This window comes from Hippopotamus amphibius, chromosome 10 (assembly GCF_030028045.1).
Source record: "Hippopotamus amphibius kiboko isolate mHipAmp2 chromosome 10, mHipAmp2.hap2, whole genome shotgun sequence".
Classification (NCBI taxonomy): Eukaryota; Metazoa; Chordata; class Mammalia; order Artiodactyla; family Hippopotamidae; genus Hippopotamus; species Hippopotamus amphibius.
In genome coordinates this window covers 57,458,034-57,476,730 of record NC_080195.1, presented here as the reverse complement: position 1 = coordinate 57,476,730, position 18,697 = coordinate 57,458,034, and the positions used below count along the sequence as shown (strand labels likewise).

The 18,697-nt window shown below is 45.5% G+C and overlaps 1 protein-coding gene across 2 annotated transcripts in view; it reads right to left on the bottom strand.

The window, feature by feature from the left end:
* The window catches only part of DRD3 (dopamine receptor D3), a 36,032-nt gene extending 20,383 nt beyond the window's left edge, over positions 1-15,649 (bottom strand). For both annotated transcript variants that reach the window (XM_057697378.1, XM_057697379.1), the window contains exons 1-2: positions 15,380-15,649; positions 4,291-4,403 (exon numbers count right to left, since the gene is read on the bottom strand). In XM_057697378.1, coding sequence (XP_057553361.1) covers positions 4,291-4,403; positions 15,380-15,649 — 383 coding nt within the window. The remainder of the gene's footprint in view (positions 1-4,290; positions 4,404-15,379) is intronic.
* Between the last annotated feature and the right edge of the window lie 3,048 nt (positions 15,650-18,697).

The following is an 18,697-nucleotide window of genomic DNA, read 5'->3' as shown; positions in this document are numbered from 1 at the left end:
GGGGGAGGAAGGAGGCTGGGCGGGTTGGGAGGACCTGAGTCTAACTCCCCGCCTGGGTTTAATGAGCCGCTGAGCTCTGTGAGGGCTGCTTTTCACCACCTTTGATTTGGTCAGACAGGGGGCTCAATAAGTCTTTAGTTCTGTGGACTCCCTTCGTGGAATTGTTGAAGGAGAAAGCTTTTTGCAAAGGACTGGAAAGCCCTTTGCAAATATAAAGTGCTTATTTAGATGCAAACTAAAAATCCAAGGTGCCTGTGACTCATCTGGTACCTATTGTGCTCCCTGCAAAGACGCGGAGGCTTGCCTGTGTGATGGGTGCCATTGGAGAGCCACTTAAAGAACTCCCTGGTGAATGAATTTGGTTGCATTATTCCTGGGCTCCTTGCGGAGGACTCGAATTCTCACTGCTCACTCCGATCTTGTCCTCCTCCTTTGACACTTTCTCAGCCCTCTCCCTGAGTTAGTTCTGACCCAGGATGTGGTGGGAGGGGGCTGGCCCGCTGGGAGGCAAGGAGCCAAGGGGGGCTGGGGGTCTGTGCTCACCCACTCTGCTTTTTAAAAAAGAAAAGGTGGCATTAATCCCCGCATCCAGAGCTATGCCTAAGCATCTAATGACAATGGTATTACTTGCTTTCAAAAACCCTTTTATCATTTTCTTTTCTTTCCTATCTCTTACTACCCTGTTATTACAGACCAGGGCTTCATGACCAAAAAATGCTGAATCCATTTGGTCAAGTTTGTCAGACGGGTGACTAGCATTGTGTGAAGACCAAAGGTCTGCATGAATGACCGCATTTTTAATGAATTGACCAACGATTTGGCATCCCATGAACAGAATTTAATGCTGTGTACTGCAAACTGCTGTGAAGGATAATGGAGACAGCTTTTCCAAGGCCTAGTTTCAAGCCCTAGAAGAGAACGGAGGCTCCATGTTGAAGTTTGGTGAGGATTAGTTCCTATAGACCTACAGGCCAAGAGGAGAGCATCCTTGTCCACTGCGGTCTAAGGCAGGACTTGTCCCGCAGGTTGCAGGTAGGTGAGTGCTGTGCATTCTGGGAGTTCTCCCTGCATGGGGCAGAAGCCAATTCAAGGTTTGTTCTTTCCGGTGAGTCTTAAGTGGTACAAGTAGAAGTGTGTGTTAAGCATGGTTGCTGCCAGCAAAATCGTGCTTCTGTGCAGGTTACAAAAAGATACCCTCTCCTGGCTGGAGAATTGGAAAAAGGTACCCTCTCTTGGTTTACTCAAGGCGTGGCAATGAAGCCCTTGGCCGAATTCGGTTCCCATACTCCAGTGCAGGGCACAACTTGAACAGCCTCACCTGCCAGCCCCATGTGTGAGCACATGTGTGGGTGGAGTGTGTAGGCACACTCTCAAAGATGGTAGAAGGTTGTGTCGGACCTGGAAGGCTAGGAGGGGGCTGTCTCAGAGCCTCTTCTGGAAGCTCTCTTTATATAGTTCTTCCCTCCCTCCTCCAAGGCTGATCCGATCCTACTCTCTCACGTCTGTTCCAAAGGAAGGTGCATATTTGTGGTGTAAACATTGGCTATCCTCAGGCAGGGACCACCGGATTCAAGATTCAGGTAATATTCCTTTCCTTTTTTTTTTTTGGCCGCAATGCGCGGCTTGCAGGATCTTAGTTCCCCAACCAGGGATTGAACCCACGTCCTCCACAGTGAACGTACAGAGCCCTAACCACTGGACCGCCAGGGAATTCCCTGATTTGATATTCCATGTTCAAGGCTCTGTAATAGGCACAGCAGAGAGAGTCATGGGTGATGAAGAGCTAGGATGGTATAATAGTTTGGGGTGGTGGAGGTGACAATATAGCAAACCAGATGCAGTCTCTTACTTCTGTAAATAATATGTTCCTGAAAACATGTACTAAAACATGTACTAAATGTCCAGAAATCACACAGGAGACTTAGATGTTATCGGAGGAATTCTGTTCTCAGAGAGCAAAAAATATAAAATCCCTCACCATCCCTTCACTTTTTAACAGCTTTATCAAGATATAATTCACATACCACACAATTCATCTAAGCGTACAAATCAGTGTGGGTGTTTTTGGTATATTTACAGCGTTATGTAACTGTATCCCTTTATTTTTAACACATCCTTTAATGGTATTAGTTTCAGCACTATGGACACATTCTTTAATTTTCCTTCTGGGGGTAACCAATCAAGTAATTAAAGTCAGGTGGTAGCCAAGCAGGTGATAAAAGTCAAAAGACCATGGAGTTGACTGGTTGGCTTGCAGCATCACTAGAGAATAGGGTTTTCAGGCCCACTTTTTGGTTACGTACATGCAAGGGAGTTTAGGGCTCTTGATACAGAGGGTGCAACACTGGATCATGTGACCGTCACACTGGGGGCATGAGAAGGACCTGCATTAGGACTCCTGTAAAAGGGAGACTGGAAGTGCCACAGCGTGGTTGCAGAGGAAGCACCGTGAGAGTTTAGGGGTGACTGAGTTACGCTGTGGACGTTTGGAAGAGCTTCATGGAAAAGGGGGCCAGTGTGATTGGCCTTGGAGCGTGAGACGGCTAGAGGGCAACCCGGAAAGAGCTGAGATTGAAAAGGTAGAGTGAGGCCATGATGTGGAAAGCTTTGAATCTTAGGCGGCGAAGGTAACGTTAATCTTTTATTGCACAGGCCAAGGAGACCCTGAAGGGTCTTGAGCCGGGCAGTGAATGTTTGGGCTTTCCTTCTGGGGGAATAATTCTGAGAGTGGTTGAAGGGCCAGTCAGGAGGCTGTGGCAGAAGTCCAGGTGGGAGGTCATAGGAGCCTAAAATAAGCAGATGAGGTGAGAAAGGAAAGATGGGGTGCATTTAGAAAACATTTCAGAAATAGAGTCTGTGAGGGTTGATTGCTTAGATGTGGGAGACGAGGAAGAGAAAGGAGTCGAAAAAAATCAAGATTCCAGAAGAATGATGTTGCCAATAAGATATCATCCGGTCAAAACGGTTTGGTGCTTTGATGGTTTGATGGTTTGGCTTTTAATGTTTTGCCTTGTAGGAGCCAGCAGTATATCCAGGAAGTAATGTGGTCTGGATATCAGGGAGAAATTAAGGGTGAGGCTGGAGATTCAAGGAGGCTTAGCTCAAAGCCTAAGCTTCTTAACTTGGAGTCAGATAGACATGAATTCAAATCCTGGCCCTGCTTCTTACTAGCTGTGTGAATTTGGGCAAATTCCTGAATTATTCTAAGAAGCTGGAAATGCAATACTCATTGTACCTAAGAGTTGTTGTGAAGAGGACATGAGCTAAGGCTTTGATGTGCCTTAGCACCATGTGGTAAATTCATGACAGATGGCGGATTTGATTCAGGGTCACCTGTTGGAACTATGGGGTGGATGGATAATACTCCTGGGAGAAAGAGTATAGGAAGAGAAGAGGTGGGCAGGGACTCAGAGAGAGGAAGGCTGGAGGCTCTTGACGGGCAACAGAGGCCATAAGCTCAAAAGTGGCTTCCCTTCCCCAGGGCGCTCAGTGGGCCTAGAGGTGTCCATGGGAGCCATGGCAGACTCAGGAAGGAGAAAGGGAAACAGAAGAGGAAACAAAAAGAGAGGGGAAGAGGGGAACAGAGGGCCCCAGAGCCGGCGCAGTACGCTCTTAGCGGTAGAAATGATGTTACTCTTGTGCAACCCACAGTCTCGAGTCAAAATCACAGAAATCCACTCCAGCAACCAAAAGGCAATTCTAAATTAGAACATTGTTCTTTACTTGTTTTTCTTAAACTCTACAAAGGAAAAAAAATAAGTAGGTCATGGCCACGTTTTCTAAAATTTCCTTTCTCCCCCATCCACTCCTCTCCCTCCTCACAGGTACTCCCAAGCTTTTCTCTCCCCTCTCAGTCTTTTGCCCCTGATCTATCTCCCTCCCTTTACCAAAACAAACAAAATAACAACAGGAACATTTTCTCCTAATTGTGTCAGCTTATCTCACCTCCTTGTCCCCCTCCCCCTTTCTCCCTGTAAATAAATAAGGATCACAAAAGCCCCAAGGATGCTGGAAAAGCAAAACCAGAATCCTCTTTAGGGATCTGGGGGAAAGGAAAGCTTATAGGATAGTTATTTCTCTCCTGTCACAGGAGTTTCATCTCATCTACAATCCATTGTTTAAAAGAAAAGGAGAGAAAAGAAAATGTCCCAGTATTTAGTTGTACTTGGCAGTGACCCCAGTGCCCTCAGATGCAAAGTGTGTGCGTTGAATATAGCAGGAGCAGTTTCCCTAGGTGGTTTCCCTCACCACCTGCCCTAAGACAGGAAGGGAAGCCCAGCCCATCCCTACCTGTCGATGCTGATGGCACAGAGGTTCAGGATGCTGGCCGTACACATCATGACATCCAGAGTGACGAAAACATCACAGCAAAGTCGGCTGAAATTCCAGACTCCACCTGTCACCTGGGTATCAGAGACAAGGATGTTAGTGTTTCCCTCCAGTGAAGAGACTACAACCCACGTGACTCTACTGCCTTCCCTAGGCTGCCTTACACAGATGCGGACGTGCCCTCCCTGTTGGTACAACATCATTACCAAGGGTAGGCAGGCATCAAGGGAATGTCAGGCTGCCCAAGATTGGTCGCTCGAGAAAGGACAAATCCACACAACATTAGTGCTGGAAGGGATCTTCCAAATCAATTAGTCCAGCGTTTCTCAAAGTGTGGTCCACAGTGGGGGATGCTCACTAAAGATACAGATTTCAGAACCCTGCCTTAGACCTACTGAGTCACAGTTCCTGGATCTGAGGCCCATGACTCTTCATTTTTAAATTAAAAAAACCCCTCTCTCCCATCACACCAAGGTTGGCAAATCACGATCTGGTTCAAACTCAGGAGGCAACTAAAGCTCATTGTGGTTACGTGATATGCCCATAGATGCACGGCTGGTAGTGAAAGAGCTTGGGTGACTGCCCGATGTGTGCACTGTGCCAAAACTGCCTCTTCGAAGCCCTCTGCCCAGTGGAGACCTCACCATGTACCAGGAAATAAACTGAGAACACATTTTTCACAAAACTTACCTCCAAAATGAAAATCTATCTGGCTTCTGGTTTTAGAGCTTGGAAGCTTTAACAACATCAATAAGAGCCTATGTAAAATAAATCTGTGCCAGTGTGCCTGCCTTTGTCACCATGGTCCCACTCACCAAGAGGTGGGGGTGGGGAAGGTGTGTCCAGGGCCTTGGAAAGGGGCCCAGATCCTCTTTACCGTTCACAGAATCAGTGAGGATGGTTCTGACTTCACGCATTTACACATGGGTTCCAAGCTGCGTAACTCCTCCAAGAACACTTATAAGTGAGTCAGGAATTTAGGTAATTTAAATTATATTCTAGCACATTTCTATATTATTAAAAACTTTTTTTTACATAACCTAATTGAGCCAGAGAGATGTGCTAGGGAGACTATTACTTTCATCCACAAATGCTGCTCTTGGGGCCCCGAGGCTTTTGTGCATTTGCCAGCTTTCTGTCCCTGGGGCTGCCATTCTTGGGCACCAGGGTTCTCAAGGGGAAACCTATGAAGCTTTGTACCCCAGGCTGTCGCTGGGTGTTCATAATATCTCTGCTGGGCAGGTGCAGTGGCTATTTAAAAGAAAGGGGAGTGGAACATAGGTACAGTAGCCTCTGAAGTCGCTTCTCAAGGAAAAAAACTGCAAATAATAGTGCATTGAAGGTGCTGTTGCTCCTCTGTCTAATTTTTCTCACCCAAGATGCTGTGTTATATCGCCAGGTCACTTTACTGTACATCCTTTTTTTATGGCGCTAATACACGTTCCTGAAAGGCTCTCTCTCTTTCCCTGTCCCTAATAACTTCTTTCCCCTCAGATTTATTTCCTTTTCAGCATTTGATCTTCTCCCTATATTTGGTCATCTCCAGGCTCTGTTACGAGAAACTCTGACTGAAAATATTTTGCTTAAAAACAACAACGAAAAGTTCAAACTAGTGATAAAGCTATCACTTTTGTTCATTTAGTTGTGGATTTACTTTCTCTCTTTTAGTCCAACCATTTGGATCTATGTAAATAAAAGCCTAAGATGAATTTATAGGAATTCTGAGAATGAAAACTTTTTAAAAGGGACATGGGTAGTCATAGCACAATGAGAGGAGCCAGGAGAATAGAAGAGGGTTTTGCTCAGTCCATAGGACAGTTGTATGCTGTAAAAGCTTCTTGCAAATGGTGAAATTTGTATACTAAATCTCTTTTAACATATGTTCATGATGAAATTTATGTCTTAAATTGGGGAAAACCACTTTTTTTTTTCTTTGCGAAATTGTGAGTGCCCGTTTGTGTACATGTGTTGGGGGACAGTGTAGTGAGAGAGGATTGTTAGAACAGTAGCAGACTCCAGGCTTGCTGGATGTCCTGTTTGTTGGTTCATTTGTTTGTTCATTTGTTTTCATTCATCATTCATTCATTCATTCATAAAGCAAGTGCTTGTGAAACTCCTAATACTTAGTTCATTGGAGGAGGGTATGTTGTGTGTTTTAAGAGGTTTTTTAAAAAAAAGTTCTTCAGGCCCTGTCGTTGAAGAGAACGGGAAAAGCAAGGCATTCTTAAATAAAATAACTAGAGATCATCATGAGATCCTAATATCATTAATACAAGCTAACATTTATTGAGAACTCAATCTATGTGGGTCACTGACACACTCACATGACCCATTCCAGAAAGTTCTATAACTTTGAAATTTTAGATTCCGATAACTTGATACCTGAATTTTTAAAAACTGTGTATGTTCTTATAGCTTTTTTTTTTCCTTATAGCTTTTTGAGGACAAATTATACACTTATTTGATAGGTGATTAAATGACTGTGACTTAACCTGATAGGAGCAGGGACTTTTTTCTGTTTTTCATTTTTTTCTTCAGATCTTTATTGCAGTAAAATTGTTTTACAAGGTTGTGCAGGTTCTGCTGCACGACAAAGTGAATCAGCTATATGTACACATATATCCGCATATGCCCTCCCCCTTGAGCCTCCCTCCAAGCAGCGAGTTGATCTCTCTGTGTTATGCAGCTGCTTCCCACTAGCTGTCTGTTTTACATTTGGTAGTGTGTGTATGTCAGTGCTACTCTCTCACTTCGTCCCAGCTCCCCGCCCCCTCCGGCCCGCCCCCCCCGCCCGTGTCCTCAAGACCATTCTCTACGTCTGCATCATTATTCATCTTTATTCTTGTCCTGCCTCTAGGTTCATCAGTACCTAGGGGTTTTTTTTTTGCTTTTTGTTTGTTTCTTAGATGCCATATATATGCGTTGGCGTATGGTATTTGTTTCTCTCTTTCTGGCTTACTTCGCTCTGTATGACAGAGTCTAGGTCCATCCACCTCACTACAAGTAAATCAATTTCATTCCTTCTTATGGCTGAGTGATATTCCATTGTACATGTGTGCCGCATCTTCTTTATCCATTCACCTGTTGAGACTTTTACTTTTTGCTGCTGTGTCCCAGCTCCTAGAACAGTGCCCAGCCTGCGAATATATTCTGAGCGTAAATGGTCTGTGACCGAATCTGTGTTAATACTAGTAATTCTCGACGTCTACACTTCACGTCCATGGCTGCTATTGCTGATTATGGTCCTGTGAGAAAGGACGATTGTTACCTTCACTGCAGAGAAGGAGACCAAAGCTTGGAGAGGTGCAGCCCCTTGCCCGGGGAGGCATGGCTATAGAGGCAGACGGGGCACTGGAATGTAGGTTGGTACACACCCTGCTGCATGGGGCTGTCAGGCGAGGAGGGGCAGCTGTTGGAAAGGGATGGAAGTGGGTGGACACAAGGAGGAGGAGAAAGCCACGTGCTCATCAGCGATTTTTGTGACAGACCGCATCAACCCCCTTCCAGGGAATGAGACACCTCCTTCTGATTGCCTGTATCCCAGGGTTGTAGAAAAGCAGCGCAAAACAGTGGCGGCGACTGACTTTGGGGCCTAGCGAAAGTACCTGGCAGGTTTCTTTGGTCCCCGGTTTCTTGAGCCCCTAAGGGCCAAAGCCCTCAAGCTGCCATCTGGCTTCCGGGCCCCCCCTGTGCTACCTCATTCTGGCTCTCCTCTCGTCCTATCTCCAACTCTGCCAGCAAAATCCCGATTCTCTCCTTGATTTCAGCTAAGCCGTCAGGAAGAAAACATCCTGATGAGCAAATTGAAGTCATTCCCACCAAGGTGCCATCACTTGGCCTTCCCTGGAGCTTACTCATCAAGAGGAGTCTCTAATCGGTGGCATGTGTAATGGAAATACTTTTGTTTTTTTTCAAACCGGAGTCCTCCACACCAAGTAAATAACAGTGAATGATCAATAAAGAGCTGAAAGGACCAAGAACAGGCTAAGTAACTCTCACAGCAACCGAAAGAGGTAAATATTCCTTCCAGTTTATAGATAAAGAAATGCAATCTGAGAGGGGTCGAATACTTTGCCTAAGGACGCATAGCTAGTAAAAGTAGCTGGAATTTCAAACCCTTGCTATTAACCATTACTCTATTTTGCCTCTCAGAGGTCAGCACCCTGGCACGCTGCTTCTGGGAAGTGTACAGTTCAACTCTTTCTCATATCATAGGAGGGAGAAGAGATGGCGTTGGTCCATCCATCCCCCCCACACATCCGGTGTTTATTGAGGGCCCGTTAGAAGGCTGATACCTTGCTGGGGTGGGTGTACTGAGATAAATTAAACCTGCTTTTGTTCCCAGGGACTCAGAATATAATGTGTGTGTGTGTGTGTGTGTGTGTGTGTGTGTGTTAGGGGAAGTCACGTGTGAATGGGAAGGGGTGAACTGAGGGGCCAGGAGATGGACACTAAGAAAATAACTGTGTTACAATATGGTAAGGGTTGACAGTGAGATGAGTACTACAGAGTGTTGGGAGAATATGAAAGGTAAAGTGATTTTTGAAATTAAAGCAGAAGTAAAGCAAAAAAAAAAAAAACTGATTGATTTAAGGCTGTTTAGAAACATGATTCTACCTTTTTCCTAAATTTTAATGAATAACTCACTTCAGAATTAAACAGCAGCCAGGTGGTGTTACTCTCACTTGCTAATGAATACAACTAACTCCCTTTGGCAACACAGAAGGTGGGAGAAGCAAGCGTGTTTTCAGGTACTGAAGTTGGCTATTGATTTTCAACAGACACAGCCTAAGGCAGCATTCCCCAAATTTTCTGATAAGGCAGCATTTTCCAAATTACCTGAGGCTCTTGTGAAAATGATTTTTAGGCCTCACTCAGAATAATAAGTCCCTCCAGTGATTTTTGCTGCCTGGGAGGTTTGGGAAATGCTGGTCTAGGGGGTGTGGGGGGGCATGACTTTGTCCCTGAAGAATATATATATATAACTGAGTCACTTTGCTGTACAGCAGAAATTAACACAACATTGTAGATCAACTATACGTTAATAAAATTTAAAAAACATAAAAAAAAAAAAAAGAGAGTGAGAAATTGTTGTCCCTAGAGCTCCTTAAGCATTCTTTTTCCCTTGGATGCCTTTGGCCTCATAGTTCCTTCTCTGAAGAATGTTCTTAAGTGCATGAAATAAAATACAATGGATCACAAAGGATACCAACTATATCAAAATATAGTTACTAAAGTTTTTTTTTTTTTTTTTAATATGTGACTTTTTAAGAATGCATTAAATGACAAGACCTGGTAGTTTCAAAGTATCGATGCGTGTAAATGGTATTGTGATGTCTGCAAAAACTGTAATGTGATTTGAAAATATAAATATCTGTGATTTCTACTGGTGACACTAAGGATTTCTTCTGCTGTGGGTTGATGCCGAAATTCATAATTGAAGGAGGTGCTTAATTTTGGTTTAGCGAAAATGAAGTAATTTTATTTCTATCCAAGTTGATGGACTCCCCAGGTTAAGAGCTGCTGCTCTAACGGATGGATTTTTAGTTGTTTTGGGGAGATAGCCAAGGAGCAGAGATGGAATTACTTCTCTGATTAGCCTTTTCACTCCATTTTTGTTTACCACATTTGAAATCCTTCTTCGTTCTCCCTCCCTCCCTCCCTTTTTCTTTTCTTTTCTTTTTCTGCAGGAGGGGATTGTTGTGGGGCAAGATAGGGTACTAAATACGGATTTTTCCCTTCTCTGAACCCCATTTTCTTCATCTGTGAAATGGGGGTTTTACAGATTAGTGGTTCCTACCTGGCACTTTGCAGCAGATGGCCAGCTGGCTGCACAAACCAGCTGGGGTGGGAGTGGGCCTGGGACTAAGGGCTTGTTACGATTGCTATAGATTTTCAGGGCCACCCCTGGAAATTCCAGTTTGGTAGATCCAGGGTAGACCCATCAGTCTGTATTTTGAACAAGCAGCTCCCCATACTGAAGATTTAGCTCGAAGTTTATGTTCACGAGAGTCATGGAGGTGCCCTTCTAGGGGCAGACCCTGAGGCCCATCCCCACGGAGAATTCTGGCCACTGGCATGTGGCCAGAAATTTCTTGAGGATGGATCGCACAGCAGAAATACTCTCCGAGCCCCTCCAGCTTTCATAGTCCATGACTTCCATCAAAATCCAGACTTAGATAAAGAGACTGTGAGAATCTCATGTTTTTGTCTCCAATGGGGAGCTCTTAAATTTCTATCATCTGGGTTTTTTTTGAACCCTGGTAAAATTCTTCTGAAAAAGTCTTTATTTTTAATCATCAATATCATTACAAGGTCCAAAGTCACCTCTCTCCCCTGAACAGCGCTGTTCCTTCCTGTCACCACTCTCTGACCTCCATCACACTCTCTGTGCTGAGTTTCTCTGCCTGAGCCCACTTGGGCACATTTTTGCTTATAATATAATGACCTAACCCTCGAATCTCTTCTCCAGCCCACACTGGGATCCAAGTACTCTGAGTTTAGTATTCTAAATGTTCCCCCGGCTGCTTACGCTGCCTTTCTGTCCTGATACAAGTGCATTAAACAGCACAAAAGGTGCTTAACCGAGTGGAACAGAATGGGATGTTTGTGCGTGGAGAGGGAACTCCAAACAGACTGCAGCTTCTAAAGCAGGAAATTAAAACCTTGAGAGGGAATCTGAGATAGAACTATTTGGTACAGAACAGAAAAGAGTTTTCATGAAAATGCTGCAAACTGAACTACAGAGATCGCCAGGCCAGGGCTCTCTGGAACATAATTTACTCCGAGGTCACCTGCATGGTTCTTAGCCTCAACTTCTCTGCTAGGCCTGAGGACAGAGGAAACTGAAGAAGGTCAGTGACTGGCCCCCTTTTGTCCTTTTAATACATCGTCCAGGCCCAGGCTTCTGTGTACCTTCGTGATGAGGCGGGTACCAGTGAAGGCCGCTGGGGTGTATACTTGCTGACTGTCTTCTTTCGTCTTTCCAGTGTCTTTGGATTCCCCTGGGAATCCCTGAGATTCCTGAGCAGTTGTGTTCTATGGACGGTACACGTAACCTACGCTAAACTAACTATTCTATTCAGTGATTAATTCAGAGAAAATCATGTGCCATTAGCCAGTCCAATCCAAGTACATCTTGACACTTCTATTAGAAATTCTGGGACGTGGATTTTCTCTTTCGCTGTGAATGGTGTGGTGCACACGTGTGAGGTCTATAGCTTATTCTTTGCCTGTGGATAAAGTCGATATATGGAAGAAGACAGAGCTGAAAGAACTGTAGAGAAATGGACCTGGAGCCCTGTTCAGCTTGTGCCTGCCGTCCACCTGACCACAGGACCTTTAGAGTTCCTGGTAAGAGAGCCAAGGCATTCTCGTCATTAAGTCAATCGGAGTTAAGGTTTCTTTTACTTACAACTAAAAGTGTCTTAGCTGAGATATATATAGATCCCACTTTTTAGTTATGAAAGCGCTTTTTCAGTTGGTGACAGTTGAGCCTAAATCAGCCCTGTGAGGTAGGGAAAGTGTAAAGTTGTCACTTTCCTCTTATTCATCTAACTCCGTGAGTTCCGACTCCCAGTTCTGAGTCTTTCTCATAGCACAAGCCTGTATCAGAAAAACGTTCATCTCAGTGAGTTCCGGCAGAAGCACAAAGTTATATGACATTTTATTGCCTACCTCACCGCCACATCTTTCCTAATAAAACCCGCATTTGCACTTTTTCTTTTCTGTCCTCCCTTGCAGCTAAAAGTGGCCTTGTGTTCCAGTTCTGGCCAATTAGACAAATGAAGTCCCTTAGGGAGATTCTTCAAGCCACTCCAGGGAAAGGGCTTTTATTTTGTTTCTTTCTCTGCTGTCCCGACGCATCCTATTTTTGAAGATGGCCATGATGCTGGGGACGATGGTGGCCCTCTTGTAGTAGCATGAGGAAGTGAGTCAGTTTGCCAAGGGTGGTGAACAGAAAGAATGGGAAAGTCTGGTTCTTGATGACACCTGAGGCAGCTGAACCTATACCAACAGAACTCCTTCCTCCAGAATTCTGGTTATGTGAGAAAAGTAACTCCTATTTGTTTAAGCCACAGTGAGTCAAGTTTTCCAATATTCACAGCCAGAACATTCGTAACTCATGCATACTGGTGGCTGGCATTATGAGCCAATTTTCCTTTAAAGGAAGGGGTCTGGCCAATGTGAGCCAATATTCCCTTCAAACGAAATGGATACATTCAAGTCAAAGCACAGGAAGCTGGGAATTTGACAGCTAATTTCACCCCCTCATGGTGTTCTTTTCATGGTTGTCCTGTCCTCCTGGGGGCCCCCAAATCTACAGCAGTCTATGTGGTCAACATTGCATCCTTTCCTCTTTTCAGAGGAGCTCTTTGGTATGATCTTGTAATTACCAGACCAGCTACTCATCATTAGGACAAGTTAGTGAGAGGAACACGTCTTGCTCTTCTCTGAGACACGTGGATGTATATATTCACCATCTTTTAAGAGCTCAAAGGGCTCTTTTCTCTCGTTAAAACACCCAGTCTGCTTCTGAGGTCCACAGAAAGCAGGCAGGCATTTAAGACTAAGGAAAATATACAGACTGGGGTGCGATAGGCAGGCCTGATCCTTTGGAATAGAACCTTCTATTATCTTAACTGGTTGTCTGTTAATGATGGCCACCTAACATCCTATTCTGTCTTTTATTGAGACAGATCCTTAGTTGACTGCTGGGGAAAGTGATGCAGAGATATCAAGTTGCACTTCCTAGAGCCTTGAAGCAAGTGGGTAGGACCCAAAAGAGGTCACAAAGCCCATTTCCCAGTGGAAAGATGCCTCTGCTCCCCCAAATCTTTTTTGTGTGATTTCAGACTTACGTGACCTTACTCTTGATTACCCAACACCTGCCTGTTATAAATAACCTGTTGGACAGAGGGCATACTGGTTTTCATGAGGGGAAACGAGAGCTCCGCCAGAGCTCTTCTCGTAGGGGAAAACCCATAGATACAACCTGCAGAGAGTTCACCTAGGCCTTTGGCAAGATGTCATGCTGACCCTCTGTTGCGCAGCTGCTCCTCTAGGCTCAGCAGTAGAGAGGGGGCACCAGCCATACTGGCAGCTGTGGCTAGAAGGGGATGCCATGGGCATCTGGTGTGGGAGAGTCGCAACGTCCGTCTCCTATACCAGTATCTACCGAGGGTTTCCAACATGATCCATCCAGAGGCCTGGAAGCAACCACACATGGACAAAGAGTGCCCTGAGTGCACAGACACCGGAAGCCTGGTTTCATTTCGGAGGCAATTAAAATGCTTATCAGAGTGAAGGTTCTCCTCCTGCATTTATTTCTGACATTCACCCTTCTGGAAGACTTCAGAATCCTTGTAATGTATAGGGATGGACAGAAACACTTTCGAGGAGGGTGTGGTGATGTTCTGAATCATTGACACACTGGGTTGTAGCACCTAAAGCCTGCCTCACTCTTGAACAGAAATATCATATGCTTCTAACTCCTTTTCAGGATCATTATGAAAAAATAAAATAAAAATAAATAGTTCATTGTAACGATAGCTGCAGCTGGTACAAGCAGGAATGCCCCATCTAATGCCTGCATGGCTGACCAGGTTCATTTAATCGTTCATACATCAGATATTTATTTAGCACATATTATGTGCCAGGTAGTATGTTTGGACTATAGGGAAAAAAGAACAAAGACATAGCTTATGACTTCAAGGATGTCTCAGCCTAATTGGGTTGACACAAAAGTCAAGAAAATTACAAGACCATTTGTCATCAGGATAATCCTAACCGGGAAAGATAAGTGCATATTTTTTTTCTCCAAGTAGTCCCTTAGCCTTTAAATCTATCCCAATCAGCCTAGTTGTTTTTATTCTTTTCCGTTCCTTTTCTACCTTCTTGATTTCTTTCCTTTATGTCTCCCTGTTGAGATCATAGTCTAATTTTAGTTCCCAGTCATTCTTTAATATGGTTCCTTGCCTAAGCAGTCTATGTTCGAGGTTTTTGCTCTCCTGTGATATGTCATACTTAATTAACTGTCATCTTCACTATTAATATTAACTGAGATATTAATTTGATGAATTTTAATTTCTCTTAATCATGGCATCATTTTGAGCTTTCACTGGATACCTTTTTAGAATGATACACAGTGCAGATGAGAAATATTAATAGTATATTAGGGTGTTTAAAAAAAAACTCTTTAAGTAATTGCATGTTTTCCTGGTAGGAATATCTGTTTCTTGAACAGGTGTAGGCACCCCGATTTCCTTGTTAGCAAATGGATGTTTTGTCTTGATCACCTCCTGACTCTGTTTTGCACTTTCAAGTGAAAATACTTTCAAATTTAAGAAATGTTTCTCTCCGGCAGAATTCTGCAGGGTCTGCTGCATTATGTAACTGGTGAGGGCTCCGTACTATTAATGGAGGCATCAAAAATATAAATCTGGTCTTTTCCTTTGGAAGCACAGTCTGTGGGGAGCTAGTACCCAGGAGGAAAATGCTGAGTCCGAGGGCAAATGAACCATCAGAAGAAGTCTGCTCTATTTGCAGACTGTTCTTTCTCTCTTATCCTCTCATTCATTAAAAAAAAAAAAAAATTCCTTTTTTTTTTTTAAAAGTAATTCCTCTGCCTCTACATGCTTCCTGCACATCCCCACCCCTATATACATTGAAACACTGATGAGGATGGCCACTGGACTGCCTCCCCCAAACCCCCACGTCTACAACATGACTGGCAAAGAGAGTAAACCTGGTGCGCTTCTAGGACAAGTCTCATCCCTCAAGTCTAGTCATCTGGATGCTGGAGGCCTGGGCACAGAATCATTTCCAGTTCCCCGGTTCTGATGTGATCCAGCGATGCTGGATAAGTGCTCTCTCAGGACCTTCAGTTCCCTCATGAAAGGGAGAGTGATAGGCACTCGCCTTCCTTCCCCAGACCCTGGATCATGGCAGCGAGCATTCTGAGAGGCCATGTCTTCCCAGACGCCAGCAGCTCAGGGAAGACAAAGACAAGCACGGTCCCACGGGCAGCTTGCACGCGCAACCTACTCACCTCCAGGTACACCACCCAGGGCATCACTAAGGTGGCCACCAGCAGGTCCGCCACGGCCAGGCTCACCACCAGATAGTTGGTGGTGGTCTGCAGGGCCCGTTCCTTCAGCACAGCCACACACACCAGACCGTTGCCGAAGACGATGGCCAGGATGAGTGCGCAGTAGGAGAGGGCGTAGTAGGCGTGCGGGCGGGCCCGGCCGGCCCCCGTGGAGTTCTCTGCCGCACAGCTGGCATTGAGGTGGCCCCCCAGCTGGCTGAGAGGCGCCATAGCCCAGAGCAGGAGGAGTGACCGCCACACGTTTCCTGGGAGGAGATAGAAAACAACGTCGGTCAAGTCAGACTCTTCGGAGCTTGGCTGCTTGGGTATATTTTTTGATTTATTGCTTCAATAAATATTGTATTGAGCACTTTCTATATGCTGGGCACTGTTCGAAGCCCTAGATATACAGCAGTGGAAAAAAGGGGTAAAAGTCCCTGCCCTCATGAAGCTTCCATTCCAGAGGAGGAGACAGTAATAAACAAGATAAATAAGACGTGATATGTTCGATGATGAAGTGTGTTTTGGAGAACAATAAATTCAGGAAGGGGGTGAGGACAGGGTGAGGACGGGGTGTGTGTGAGTACGTGGATAAGCAGGAAGCCCTCACGGAGATGTGACAATTGAGTCATGATCTGGAGGACCCGAGGAAGCCGACGGCGCTGATAGCCAAGCAGGAGGAACCGCAGGTACAGAGGCAGGGCGGCGGGCAGGTGGAAGGGACAGTGGGGAGGCCCGTGTGGCCGGAGCCAGGTGATGCAGGGGCAGAGTGGGAGGGCGTGAGGTCGAGAGGTCCTGCGGGGGCCCTGAAAGAACCGCACTTGGACTCTGAGTGAGATGGGAAGCCGCTGTAGGATCAGAATCCCAGCTCTACCACTTCCTGACTCTGGGGGCTTGGGCGTGAACCTCGTTGAGTTTCATTTGCCTCCTCTGTAATATGGGGAAAATGATGGAACTCGTCCCACAGGGACTCTGTGACGATTAGATGAGCCGTTATGTATGGAAGACGCTGATCGCCATGCCCTACACCTAGAAAGCTTGCGTAAGTGTTGGCTCTTTTATTCCGGTTGGTCTGTTTCTCTTAGCTTCCTGGCACCTTTTCCTTGTTCCTCCCCGGCCTCCCCGGCCGCCCCTTGCTCCCACTGGCCTTTTCCCTGCCTCCCTCTGTCTCTCTTCACTTCCCTCCATCTCCCACTCTTTCTTTTCTCGTGGGTCTTATGTAGTAGGACATGGTGGGTTTGGGAGACTGGGTTATGGTGGGTTTGGGAGACTGGGTTGTGGGAGGAAATCTCAAGAGTAATGGAATTTAGAGGCAGTGCAGTGGTTTTTATATTTAGGGAAAATCCATGTGTGGAATTTTATTTGAAACCGCCTAATTTTTTTTTTTTTTTAGACATGCTGCATGGCTTGCTTGCAGGATCTCAGTTCCCTGACTAGGCATCGAAGCCAGGTCACGGCAGTGAGAGTGCTGAGTCCTAAACACTGGACCACCAGGGAATTCCTGAAACCTCCTAATTTTTAAAGACTCATCGCTAATTTAGAAAATATTGGAGCCTTATAAAGTCTCCCGTCACCCCCCAAAAAGTCCCACATCCATGGGCCAATGACCCACGCATCAGCAGTTTTCAACCTCTGACCTAGTCCAATGCCCTCACTTTTCCACAGGGAAATTGAGACCCAGAGAAATGAGTAGCACATCTGAAGTCATACAACTTTTTCATGGCAGAACCAGCACGCAGGCCTTCCAGTGCTCTCCTTTGGCATCTGAAAGCCAGAGCAACTCTCACATCACTAGCCCACTGGGAAAAGGCAGTCCCCTAACTGTGGGGACTTCGAACATAGAGTGAGAAAAGCAACAGATCTCCCATGATGCCAACCTGTTGGGGCCAGAAGGGACTCTGAGGTCTTAAGACCAGGTTTGTGTATGTCTGTGTGGGACAAACGTCATTGTGTCCTGAAGAAAAAGATGGAAACGCCTTTGTGCCAAGGGTATCAGTGCATCAAAGTCACATGCTGGGGGAAGCACAAGGCTTATAGCCTATAGTATGACCCTGAGAGTTGAGCAAGAGTGACTCTTGCCCTGTGCTCTGGCCTCCGAGGGCTCCACGCTGGGCCCCATCTGGTCTTATCCGCCCCGGAGGATGAGGTCATGACCTCCCATAGCACCAAGGAGCAGATCCACGAAGAGTCCACTCCCATTCTCGACCATACTCTTGGTACCAAGAGCACGATCACAGGGTTCTCTGCCCAAACTGCTTGGAACCTATCTCTAGGGCACTGCAGTCCTCATTTTGGATCTGTCACCCTGAAGGAAGGTGGTGGCATGCATGTGTGAGACCCATAGGCTCCAGGGGTAGCAGTTTGGGGGAACTCAGATGAATGGCTTGGATGTAGCCTGAGGTGGGGAGAGAAAAGGACAGAGCCTCTGGGATAGAATGCGGGGTGACAGGGGGCAACTTCTCCTGCCCTCTCACATTTTGCATGGAACCCTTAAGGCCCAGGAATCCTAAATTCAAACCTGGCCTTCCAAATTTTTAAGAAGCTACCTTTATCAAGGCAGGAGGAGTAAATGTTTCATTCAGTGGTGTTTGTTAGTTTTTTTTTTTTTTTATTTATTTTTGGCTGCATTGGGTCTTTGTTGCTGTGCGCGGGCTTTCTCTAGTTGCTGTGAGCAGGGGCTACTCTTCGTTGCGGTGCTCAGGCTCTAGGCGTGTGGACTTCAGTATCTGTGGCATGCGGCCTCAATAGTTGTGGTGCACAAGCTTAGTTGCTCCACGGCATGTGGGAATCTTCCCAGACCAGGGCTCGAACCTGCATTGGCAAGCGGATTCTTAACCACTGCGCCACCAGGGAAGTCTGGTGTTTGCTAGTTAACCAAAATATTGAGGCATGGAGTATATGGGCCTCCATCGGAACTCTTGCTCCAGGCCGTGACAGAGGTAGAGGCTGGCTCGGTGGCCAGGATTTGCTCTCAATTCTGCTAACTGCTGATCTCCTTTGATTAGGAGACTGGCTTAATCGTGGCTGTCATTTTGTATCTCATTTTGAATGTTTCAGCCTGGAATGTGAAAGTGTTAAAATGAACAAATAATCGTAAGTGGCGAGCTATTTGGAATGAATTCAGAGAATTGTTTTTTAAAAAATTGTTCTTTATTTTGGCACACTGTTTGCACTAAATATATTTTAAAGCATAATAATAATTTTTGATAATAATTATAATTTTCTCATTATTCGGAGAAGGGCAGCCACTACCCTGGAGATAGCACTGTTGCTGCCAAG